At 28.6% G+C, this 13,317-nt stretch overlaps 1 protein-coding gene across 1 annotated transcript in view; it reads right to left on the bottom strand.

The window, feature by feature from the left end:
* Positions 1 to 12,735, bottom strand: part of beat-IV (beaten path IV) — a 136,008-nt gene extending 123,273 nt beyond the window's left edge. The window contains exon 1 of the mRNA XM_065507957.1: positions 12,620 to 12,735. Within this exon, the coding sequence (XP_065364029.1) occupies positions 12,620 to 12,674 (55 nt within the window). The 5' untranslated portion in view covers positions 12,675 to 12,735. The remainder of the gene's footprint in view (positions 1 to 12,619) is intronic.
* Between the last annotated feature and the right edge of the window lie 582 nt (positions 12,736 to 13,317).

The following is a 13,317-nucleotide window of genomic DNA, read 5'->3' on the forward strand; positions in this document are numbered from 1 at the left end:
TTTTTGCCACTTTATTAGAGAAAAACCGGTAAATAAAAAAATATTAATGCAGTTTTGTTTGAAATCTATTTTTATTGATATGCACCAAAAAAAATGTTGTTGCAATTTAAGCTTGCAAAATTATTCATAAAAAATGGATCCGAAAAACTTACTCGCTACAGTTAAGCATGGTGTTGGCAGTGTGATGGTTTGGGTACTGTCGCTGCTTTTGGAGTGGGAAAGTTAGTGTTTATTGAGAATAATATGGATCGTTATCAGTATAAAACCATTTTGGAACAAAATTTGAGAGCATCCGTTGATATTTTAACTCTTGGTTAAAGTTGGATTTTTCAGCAAGATAACGATCCGAAACATTGGTCTCAAATTGTCAAAGATTGGCTACTCTACCATGCCCCATGACAATTGTACACACCACCTCAAAGCCTGGACTTAAATGTTATTGAGCACTTGTGGGAAATTCTACAACGGAAGATCCGAAAACATCTTATTACTTGTGCACCAATGTTAAAGGAGAACCTTCCAGAAGAATGGCAAAATATAACGTCCGCAGAACTGGAAAATTTAGTTGCTTCGATGCCCAGACGATTGTAGATGACCCTGGTGGCCCAACGCAATATTGAATTTAATGAAAATTTGTATTCGCTGAAAAATGTTTATTTAGTGTACAGATCGTATGTAGACTTTTGTCAACAGATTTTTTTAATTTTTTGTACATTTTATTTTGTTATATTATTCAAAATGCATTTGAAATAAAACTGCATCATTACTTTTACTTATTATGGTTTAGAAGTCCGCGAGTTACGAAAATAATGCTCATATGTAGACTTTTGTCGGTCTATGTACTTATGTATACAAAAAGTAAATAGAAACTCTACATACATATATTCGGTTTCAATAAACAATTTGATAATAGGGAGAATCCATATCAAAACGGACAGAAAAAAGCTATTTTCGGATTTGACATTTTCGATTTTAATGAATTTTATCACACTATTATATTACTGTTCCAAAGGGTTCCTCAAATCTATTTTATCGGAGAGTGTTTCCATTTCAAAAATATCGCGATTTGAAAATTGAAAAATTTGTACTTTTAATAACGTTTTTATTTATAACTCCTGAACTAATCGAGTCTCCATCGACATTTTTTTGCACGAATATAGTTGAGAGTTTAGGTGTCCTCATACCATTTTCAATTTGAATTTTGAATGCCGCGATCCTTGATATTTTTTACATAGAAATATATACTCTGAAATTTGGCCTTTAACCTTTTCGAATTAAACAATTTTATTCACACCATTTTAAGGACAATATATTTTCCTTTAAAATGGAATCAAAAATTATGTTGAACTTTGAGTAGCTTTGAAGTTATGGGCAATTATGTGTATATAATTTGAGACAATTTTAACAACATTTTTCAATTTTCAAATCGCGATATTTTTACATCGGAATGAGTTTTCATTGAAAAGGTCACTGATATGAGAAACATATTGGATATATTATTTATGTGGTAAATTTCATTAAAATGGGAGATGGTAAATCCGACTGCTGTACGCTTTGACTTGGATCTTCCCAATAGCAAAAAAAACAATCAGAGTCAAATTCATTTTATACTGAATTAAAAAATTTAATATAGTCTCGTGGAGTTGCCCATATGCAAATGTATTTGAATCTATAACTTAACACAACGAACCTCTAATTCTAGATTTAGCCTATTTAGCCCAGTACAAAATATACAAATACGTTTAGTGTAGACTGCAGCCATACACAGGCTAACTATTTCTCAGCATCATGAATATATATAAAATAATAACAAAATAATTAAATGTATTATAAATATTTCTCCCAAATTCTGAATGTTAAAAACATAAACATTTTCTAAAATTTTAAATGCAAAAATATGTTTCACCTTTAATCTTTACTGTTTAGCAACATAAGCATTGTGAAAACATCACCAGCTTTAGCTCAACATGAATAATAAATTCGCAGGAGAAACAATATACTAAGATGTAGCAATAAACTTTTATAGTGATGAAAATTTAAATTTCACAGTCAGTGCATTATAATAACAATTTCGAAATATTACAGCAACTCACATACACAATACAAATATCACAATAACAATCACAAACTGTAATTTCCTGTATAAAAATGTGTATTTAAAATGTTACATATTTTTATTAGGCTGCCACCACAAATAAATGTTTTTGATTTGTTCTTTTCCAAAAATTTTTATTCTCAGGTCAGGAGATGGTGTGACAGAGTTACTTAATATTTTTTAAAATATTGTTATATTTATTCTAAATTCTAAATACAAAATTTTTATATAATATTGTTACAATTGCATTATCAGCTGCTTGCAACATTCATTATATTTATAAACATTTCCGTTAGTAGAATTTTCTACTTATCAACAATGTTTATAACACGCTGTTATAACATTGTTCATAAGTGTGACAACATTAACACTAAAGCTGCTAAAAGGTCTAGGTGATCACTGCGGAAATAGAACATTGTAGAATTTTCCGTTAGATGTTTCAAGAAACAACTAAAAAATGGCAGGCTCTGTGTTTATAAATTGTAACAAAGAGTTGCAGAGCAGTTAGTATTTAACATCAGTTAGATGAAATCTGGCCAGACCATCACATATAACCTGTAACGAATGAAACTGATTCGTTTAAAGTGAGCATTGGCCGAAAAACGTCCAGAATATTCGGCCAGATATGAAACCGTAATATTAAGGACAACGCTAGGCCACACTAGGCCACATTATGCAATACATGTTAAAAATTATTGAGAATGAAATTGTAGGGAAGTTTTGCCTCACCCGCCTTATAGTCCAGAACTTGCCCCCTCCGAATACTATTTGTTTTGATCGATTTATAACGCTCCATCTTAGAACAGAGTATCCGAAATTGCCCTTATTCGTTCTTGGCCTCAAAAGATGAGCTGTACTTTTGGCTTACAATGCCCAAGACTCTGAAAAATTTTTTGTTGTACAAATGTTTAAAAATAAAAACTAAACATTTAAAAACATCCTGCATTTTTAAGTCATACACCCAAAGAAATTAAAAACAAACATTTTAAAGAGAAAGGTACCGACATTCTTCTGTATGTTTCAAAAGCTGAACTTCATTAAAAAGCGTCTTCTAAATCCCATTCTGGTAAACTATATTTTGGAACTAAGGACTCTTTAGATTATATTATGGATTTTAACCAAATATATAAAGTACTAACATAGATTTTTTTTTGAATCTTTCCAACAGGATGACATAATGATTAAAAAGGAATAACATGAGTCACTCCTTAACGTCAAGTTTTTTTGCCCAACTTAATTTGACATTTCTTTGTCGCAGTATTTGACAAATTCAACCATGGAGAGGTACACAATTCATCTGCGCGTTCAGATTGTTGAAGCCTTCTACGAAAATGGACGTTCGAATCAAAATGCATTTCATACACTTTATGATTTTTTTGGTCAGCATAATCAACCAAATGTATCCACAATCGGGAGAATTGTGCTTAATTTTCAGAAAACGTGAAAGGTATTCGCTTTCGCTATCATATTACAAAAAAAATACTATAATAATTCTCTGAAAACAAGCTTTAAAATAACATGAAAATCAAGTTCATTAAAGACCGTTTGGCAACCTTTACTTAGTAGTACAACATGCGTATGAGTAATATCTTATATTAGTAAGCGAAATAATTAAATATTAAGTATACGCTAGCATGTTTACGATTTTACAATAGTATGTACGATCAAGATAAAAACTAACATTTAGTGACTTGTTTCTACATTGTGGCTTTATTGCAAACGTTCTATTATACTACAGTACTAGGGTATTCATTCGACTAATGATCGTTGGATTAATCGAATAATTTCTTACGAATAATTATTCGAACAATTTAAAAATGGTCATTTTCGAATAACGAATAATTCGAACTATTATATGTAGAATAATCGAATAAAACGAATAAATGTTCATATATATTTAAATTTATTAAATTGCTTAAAATTGTTCATAATTCCAAATTTAAATGAGTAATAATGACTCACAAAAATTGTATTGTTTCTGAAATTCGATAAATAACTAAAGACAAAGGGACTTTCGATCACTGTAGATGAGTGTTGCGATAGGTCCTTCTATAAATATATAAATATTACTGCAAGAAGTTACAATTTTAAAAACAAATCTTTTAAAATTTTTAACTTAAGACTTGCTTGAATCAATGAAAATAAAAGATATGGAATAAAATATTTGTTATTTAGCTGGCGAAATATTAGAAGAATCACAATTAATAATCAAAATATTAACTTAGATTAAATTGGAGTTGAATGTGATGGAGAATGTGATTTTTAAACGGTCGTCCAAAGTGATATTGAGGAGGACATTTATAATGATTTCATTAAAATAGATGAAGACAATAATCTTCAAATATATGTATGTATATTAGTGAAGTTGTTAACCGCTTACGTAAGTGTTGCAAATTATTTAATAAATCGAATGATAAACACCAATATTGCAAACTAACGCATGGAGTTCGTCTTATACATGATTTTGAACTTTGCTGAACATGTTTGTATAACATGGTAATAATATTTTTGAGTATTTGTAAATGCGTCAATCATGCACTGCCTGACTTTAAATTAGCCACGTTCACTGACAATGATATTATACTTTGGACAAATTCCCTTTATTGTGTAATTCCCAAGACCAATTTATTAAGCAAAGATTCGGCAACGTTGATAGAGTTTGATGTATAATACAATTTGTTATAAATAATTTAGAAATAGTGAATAATTAATTTACTAAAGAATTAATTACTCATTTTAAAACCCGAATTAATAAACGACATAAAAAGTTCTTAATACGTTTATATTATTCTTTAATTCAGGATCATGTCCAACTATCTAAAATTTTTTAAAGCATAGATCCAAAACGGAAACTAAAGGGTTTGCTAGTCAATTGTTTTGCAGATTGTTTGGGAGTTAATCTGATCAGAATATTTCTGTTGAAAATTTAATGATGGACTTTGTTTTCGAATGTTTTTTAACATTATCAATACTTGAATTGTTAACTTTAACGTTATTTTTTGTTTTTCTTTAACAACAAAATATTAAAAAAACAACATCAAAACTTCATTATATACTTTTTTAAAAAATTTAAATTATTCAAATAATTCGATTAATTTTAAACTTGTGGTCGAATTATTCGAACAAGAGAAAAATCGAATAATTCGAATACCCTATACAGTACTATATAAGGAGTGAGATCGAAAAATCTTAGCACACAAAAATGTTAAGAAAAAGGAAACCACTAAACCTACAGTTTTGATTTTTTGCCAGAACATACATTTCATAATCCATTATGCAGCAGGTATATTTTAAAATTTGACTTCAATATCCGTGCTCTGTCCTTGGCCTTTAAATTTTTAGCAGAGTTCCTCTCAGGAAATTTTTGAGCCTTGTATGTTTTCAAACCTGCATTGGCTTTAACTTTTCGTACAAAATAGTACGAGTGTTCTATTTTTAAAATGTTTTCTATTTATTGGTTTTAGAAACATCATGTGGACCATTCATTTTACCAGCACCAGGTTTTCTATCAACAGACAGGTTCTTCCAATACTGTTAAATAACATTGGAATCAGTGGGATGGCATACCTTTGATTGTTTTTCCAACTTTTTTTAGGACCAAGTTGGGTTTTGTTGAAGATATCTAATAATTTCAGTACACACTTTTTTCTCGTCACTCATTTTAATCAGTTTAACAAGAAATGAACATAACTTACATTAAACATAATATACATATATGCGTTTCCATGTCATCGTACGTGACATTTGTACGCCTATAGAGTGGAATAGATTTTGCAAAAATAAGAGTATCTGAAAAATAATTTGGCCTTTATGTTCCATTCAGAGGGTACTATATTTTAAAATAATAAAAAGTTCTTTTGAAACATTGTTGTCAAAAATATCGAGCGAAATAAAGGTATATCGTACGTGACATAAAACGGTAGTCATTTTGAAGTACATGTAGAAATATGCGAAAATTTTCGAATCGTGAGAGGCGTTATGTTTTCTTTTAATCTCTTACACTAAATGAAATATTTTTCCTTTACAATCCATCATATTTAAATAAAAACAATCTTTGAATGTTCTTGTAATAAATAAAATTTAATATCGTACGTGACATACTGTACATGACAGATTTTTCTCTTATAATAAAACAATATATATTCTATAAATATATCTATACAAAAACTAAAAAAGTGAATAGAAAATATACATTCGGTTTCAATAAGCAATTTGACAATAGCCAAATTCATTTCATACTACAAGCTAATTGGGAGCCTAGTTTTCGCCGCAATCTTAGCCTAAAACATACTTAAAGCATTAAAAGATTAAATATATTCAATTTAAACTTTAATTTTTGTCTTTAAAATGTTGGAATATGATCTAAATACTTTCACATAGTAACATTTTATTATTTTCTTCTTCTCAAATCATCTTGAAAAAAAGTTTCAAAGGTTTTTGTGTTTTCAGTCGTGGTAGCGATTCTCGTAGAATTGCCCATATGTAGCTTGATGAAAAAAAATCAAAAAATATTTGGGTTAAAAGTTTAAAGAAAAACCGTATGCTAAGGTTTTTTTCGATCTCCCTAGTACTTTTTTTAAACCTTTTAAAACAATAATAAATTCCATAATGAGATATTTTGAAAATTCAAGCCTTATAAGAAATTGATACTTCTTGTTTCTTATTATGGTAAAAGTTAATTTAACATGGTCGAGATTTCAGATTTTTTCATGAAAAAGTATTAAAGGAGGTATTTTTAACGCATTTTTTAAAAAAATTGTTTTTTTGGTATTTTTATAATATCTGGATTAAAATCTTCTAGAAACAATCAATTTAGCAAAATGTTTTTAATTTTTTTACTAACAACAAACAGTACAAACAAAACGTACAAGCAACACTAGTATAAAACGACAAAAATAATATATTTAATTTCAATGTGTAATTTGTTTATATATTAGATCAGGCCTAAAAACGTTCATTCAAAGTATTATCGTTGAAAAAAACTCATAAAAAACACACTTTTTAATTTTGTTTTTAACAAAACGTACTTTTTTTACTTTATTTTTTAACAAAATTTTCTTGTTCCGATATAAAAATTGTTGTATATCAAACATGCTTAACATCTAATGTGGTGACTTATGGCAGTTAGATGTGTCTATCTAAGAAATTTGTTACCATTTCCAGGTTCATACAGTTATTTAATTAAAAATTTTAAATGTTCAAAAAAGTATCTACCATTTGTTCTGCGGCTCCTCAAATATTTATGCACGAGTAATAAATAAATTTATTTTTGTGTAATTTTAAGAAATAATCATACACACTTTATATGTTTTCTTCATTAGAATATAATCAAATACCAGGTTTTCCCAATTATGATTTACCTTGCAGTGGCAAAAACTTTAAACGAAAATATGAAAAAATAATACGACCTTCCATTTTCCATCTATGTTTCTTATTTGAGAAGGTAAAAAGTGTATAAGAATATCATATTTACCAATTTTGTTAGGCAAACCCTAATACGTACACATATATAAGTAAATATGTATGTACGTTTAGTGTTTGTAAAAAATTACAATAAACAGAAATACTATATAGGTTATTCCACGAGAATGAAAAAAATGATTCGAATAGGAGAAAACACTGAAATGTTGCTATGTTAAAGTATTTAGAGCTTGTTACAACATTTTAAGGGGAAAAACAATAGTTGTACCTGCTTGTACCATTGTACCTGCTTGAGTACAGAAAAAAGGCAATATTCAAATACTCATAAATTTTTTAACAAGATAAATTTGACAACTTTTTTTGTGATTTTGCATTCAACACACTGTGCTTTTAAACATCACACATACAAAATTTAAAAAAATAATATTCTTAAGGTATATTTTGTCCTGTTTTTATAATGCTATATAATTTTTTGGAATATTAGCGAGGTTAGTAACAATTGAGCTGCGGAGACCAAAAACAGTTTTACAGACCAAGAGTTTTTTATAATTTTGTGAAGTAGAGTGATTGTTTGTACATTTTATAAAAATGTATAAGAAAAATAATTTTTTGGGACAAAGTTGTGTTATTAGGAAAATCAGTGTACCCAATTGGCTACAATGGCTTGATATGTATTATTTTTTCTAAGATTTTTCTTACGCTAAAATAGAATTTAAGACCATCAAAACGTGATGTTTTTAATGCAAATGTTTTAAAAACTAGATTTTTTGGAAAAATATTGAGCACCACAATTTTGATAGCTATTACTTGATCAGATCCGGATTGTAATATGGATGAAGATGAAGGTGTTGCTGACGATATTGTTAGAGATCGCATGTACCAGGTGAAATATAAGTATTTTGTGACAGTGATAGCGACGATGATGTTCCACTTGAGATGTTCTGACAGAAAATAGTGCCCTCAAGATCAAGCAAAACAAATTCTATTTGGATAATAAGACCATGCGATGTCTAAATGCATCGAACAATTTTTTTGGACAATGAGTTCAATATTATTTCATACTTGAATGGGAAAAAGGTTATTAGTTTAACCATTTAGCAGACTTGCATTTATGCATCGCAAGCTAATAAGCACAATTTATCCTTCAACGCAGAATATTTGAATATATTCTTGAGTATTTTGCTTTACAGTGGATTTCGCTCTATGCCAAAAGAAGATATGTATTGGATGCTCTGCGAGGATACTCGCACTCCAAAATTTCCGAAATTATATCACCGAACAGATTCAATGAAATAAAACGTTTTGTTAATTTGGCTGATAACACTAATTTAGATGCTACTGACAAGGTGAGACCCATATACAAATTACACTGGCTTCTGGTGCCGCAACTATTCATGGAAACCAATTTCCTTAAAGGATAAAAAATCCCCTACGATGGGGTGAATGTCATAACAGAATAAGATGGTTGTCTGAACAATGCGATATTGCGTTGTGTTGAAAAAGTAATGTTTTAAAAATTTTCACACATTATAAAAAAAGAATACACTTTACGCCATTCTTCAGGTATAGCCCCAAAAACACGTTTCCTAAAATTTTTTTTTAATTTGTTTTAATTTTCTATGTTTTTTGACCGTATTTTAGTTTAAATAAATAAACAAATGAATTTAAAAACTTTTCATTTTAACTGGTCTTGGTTTTTAATTGGTTAAACTGACTATATATAATTTTTGAATTTAATTGGTATGTTTAAACTAAGATGTCGGTGAAAACTGAGCTCCCAATTAGAATGTAGTATGAAAAGAATTTGACTTTGATTATCAAATTGTTTTTTGAAACCTAGTATATATTTTTCATTTATTTTTTTAGTTTTTGTATACATATATTTACAGAATATATAAAGTTTTACTATAAGAGCAAAATCTGTCACGTATGATATTAAATTTTATTTATTATAAAATCATACGAACATTGTTTTTATTTAAATATAATGGATTGTAAAAGAAAAATATTTGGTTTAGTGTAAGAAATAAAAAGACAACATAACGCCTCTCACGATTCACATATTTCTACATGTACCTCAAAATTACTTCCGTTTTATGTTACGTACGATATAACCTTAATTCGCTCGATATTTTGGCTAAAAATGTTTTGAAAGAACTTAATATTCTTTAAAATTTCGTATCCTCTGAATGGACCATACATACCAAATTATTTTTGCAAAATCTTCGTACAAATTTCACATACGATGACATGGAATTGCCCATATGGTAAATACCTAAAGGTATAGAATTATTCCTACACATTTAGAATCAACAATATAATGCGAAGAGTAAGTGAGAGAAAAGTTTAAACACAAGAGAGTAAAACGTAATAAAAAAAGAGCTGGTACTTAGCAATATTTGTATGCAACACGTTTGGAAAACATACATATAAAAAGCTCAGTTGTTGGGGTACTCAACAAATATTGCTATCTTCTAAAAGATAATGTGTGGATATGTGTGAATAAATTGTAATAGTATTTATGCTTATGACAATGATAAAGATAATGTTGGAACGATGTATACAAATAATATTGCTAAAGTTTGCAAACAGAAATGAAAGCTGGCAAAACCTTAAATACATCCGTAATAAGATAAAGGTGTATTATATAGTAAACAGTGTGAGATATAAAGGAGAGTATAATGTTTATGCATTAAGTTATTCATAATCTAAGCGGTATTTGTATTGTAACAAGAAACTATTGTAACGTATTTAAGCCAGATGGTGGATAATGTGTTTTATACACCTCATAACTTTTATTTCAATTAAAACCTCATATTCAAAACATTATGAAAATTAAAAATATTATAACAAAACTGAAAATTTTACTACTTTTGCATGCATATTGTTATTAAAAAGATTTTGGTTATAATATTTTCTTTTCACTTTATTTTTTTAATAATATTCAGCTTTATTTTCCACTTTAAATGTGTATCAAATCATTTCTCTTTTAACTACATACATCATTTAATAATACAAAATATCTGGGAATTAAATACTTTGTTATACATAATTGGGGGATTCAAACGGACTCCTATTAGTTCGTATTGTCATAATGTCATAAAATATTTTTATATCCTACACCACCATAGGGGGGAGGGTATAATGCGTTTGTGCAGATGTTTGTAACGCCCAAAAATATTAGTCTAACACCCACCTTAAAGTATACCGATCGACTTAGAATCACTTTCTGAAACGATGTCCGTCCGTCTGCCTGGTCGGCTGGCTGGCTGGCTGTCCATGTAAACCTTGTGCGCAGAGTACAGGTCGCAATTTTGAAGATATTTCGATGAAATTTGGTACATATTATTTTTTCAGCTCAAGTACCAAGTCTATTGAAACTGGCTGAAATCGGTCCACTATTTCACCTAGTCCCCATAAAAATGTCCTCCCGAAATTGAACTTTATCGGTTATAAATGTTTAATTTATATATGTATCTCCACAAATTCCGCTCCAAATAAGTTTTATATATACGAAATTCATCTCACCAAATTTTGTTACGATCGGTCCATAATTAGTCATAGCTCCCATATAGACCCGCTTCCGAAAATCACTTTAACGTGCATAAATCGCTTAAAAATGTTGGTACACACACAAAATTGAACACACTTTACTTTAATATAGACATAAATCACACGAACTAATTTCATGGTGATCGGTCCATAATTGGTCATAGCCCCCATATAAGGCTCACTTCCGAAAATCACTAAAAAATATAAATTTTTGAAATTTTAAAAGAAAAATGTTTTTGCTCTTTTACTTAGTGTATTGTATTATATGGTCGGGCTTGACCGACCATACTTCCTTACATGTTTAGTTTAAGAAATAATTTATCTGATAATAATTACATTGTCAGATGCATAAGCTTCGAACATATGACAATAAAAAGTTTTTGACAATGATCTTACAATGATCTGGCAGTGGCAACGTAAGGAGTTTATATGATTGTCAGATGTCTTACAATGTTTTGAATATATATTTTTTTGCAACGTTGTAAGACAAAAATTGTAAGTTCACACGGTTGTTACACATTTTCTGAACATTTTTCTGACAATTGGTTTTACTTCAAAATCATAACTGTAAGGCTCATTCGCCAAAATATAAAATTAGTTTTTCTCGAAAATCAAAATATTTAAATAGCAGATACGGAAAAACTATAGGAGATATTTACATGCTTTTTCCCCATTTTTATTCCCTATAATGTTGTCAATAAATCTCCATGTGATGATTAAAAAATTCTGAAATTTGTTTAACAAAATTTTTAAAAATTTTAAATTGTATTTTTGAAACTGTTAATGGCAGTTAAAATTTTTGGTGGCTATACCTTTGAATAGGTTAACTGTATCCTATGAAAATAGAAACTGATATACAAGTAAATATGGATATATTTTAAGTAAGAATAAACCTTTGTTTTAATATTTCTCAAAATATGTTAATTTTGTTCCTATATTTCTTGTTCTAGTGGCCTGAGACACATTAATAGCCTGGCGATTTAATAACTTTAACATTTTTTAACCAATTTTTGTCTTTTATATCTCATTAGAATGACAATTAAGTAAACATTTCGATTCTTTTAAATTAAATTGCAAAAGTAGTTTCTTTATAGCAACATTTTTAAAAAAACTCAAAAAAAATGCATTTTTTGCCCTTGCAAATGCACCTCAAAACTAAATCGAAAGTCGGCACGGGTTGCCCTTCATGGAACAAGCTAAAAAAAATGTTGGTGGTATTTTAGGTCATTACGAAAGTTTTCAGCGGGTACAGTTTCAACATTTCAAAAAATTTAATTCTAAGGGACACTCTAATGTACATTTATTCGTTTTATTCAATTATTCTACATAAAATTGTTCGAATTATTCGTTATTCGAAAATGGTAAATTTAAAATTGTCCGAATAATATTAAGAAATTATTCGATTAATCGAACGATCAGTACTCGAATGAATACCCTACTAATAGCTCATATAATTCCTTTGAGAGAAGTGTAAAAAAAATCATGAAAACAAATTTTGAGAAACATTATTTTTGGATCCTCCCTAATGTGTGATTATTTTTTCAAACTTACCTTGAAGCAAACAGCAAATAAGTATGAAAATGCGTGTATCAAATGCGAGATTCATTTTCACAGCATAATCCTTCTTCCTTACTGTTCTGTGTTGTTTTCTTTTGTCTACAGTATTCTGGTTCCTGTTGGTTTTATTTTTAACTTTTTGTTGTTATTAAATTCCTTACTTCCTTTTTTTTTGGTATTTTAGAAATACGTTTGATTATAACAATTTTCCTGGTAATGGTTGTAGGTTTACATCTGCTTGTAGATGTTGTATTTTTATCTTTTAGCAATTTGTACCTTTATTTTCCTTTATTCATATTAGTGTTTTTGAGACTGTGTATATGTTTGATAGTGTTGTAATTTGCTGCCTTTATTTGACATACCAATTGAGATGTATCGATACTTTATCTCTTTTTGAATTCGTTTGGTTTTGTGCTTGTTTTTAAAACAATAGGATCATTTATTCTACAACGCGTAAAAAATGCAAATTGAAATGTTAAAAAGTTTAATATGTTCTAAAGTCATGTATCATGTGTATGTAGAAAATTGCAAAGTTGTAGTTTTATTACAAATAAAGATGGCAAAAATGTAATTATAAACAATCTTTTCCGCTTTTAAAGCTGAGTTTTTTTTTATTTGAATCTGTTGTATAACAGTTTAGCTTATAAATTTTATTTTTTTTTTTTGTATCTTGCTCTTTACAACTGATTTAA

This window comes from Calliphora vicina, chromosome 1 (genome assembly GCF_958450345.1).
Source record: "Calliphora vicina chromosome 1, idCalVici1.1, whole genome shotgun sequence".
NCBI lineage: Eukaryota > Metazoa > Arthropoda > Insecta > Diptera > Calliphoridae > Calliphora > Calliphora vicina.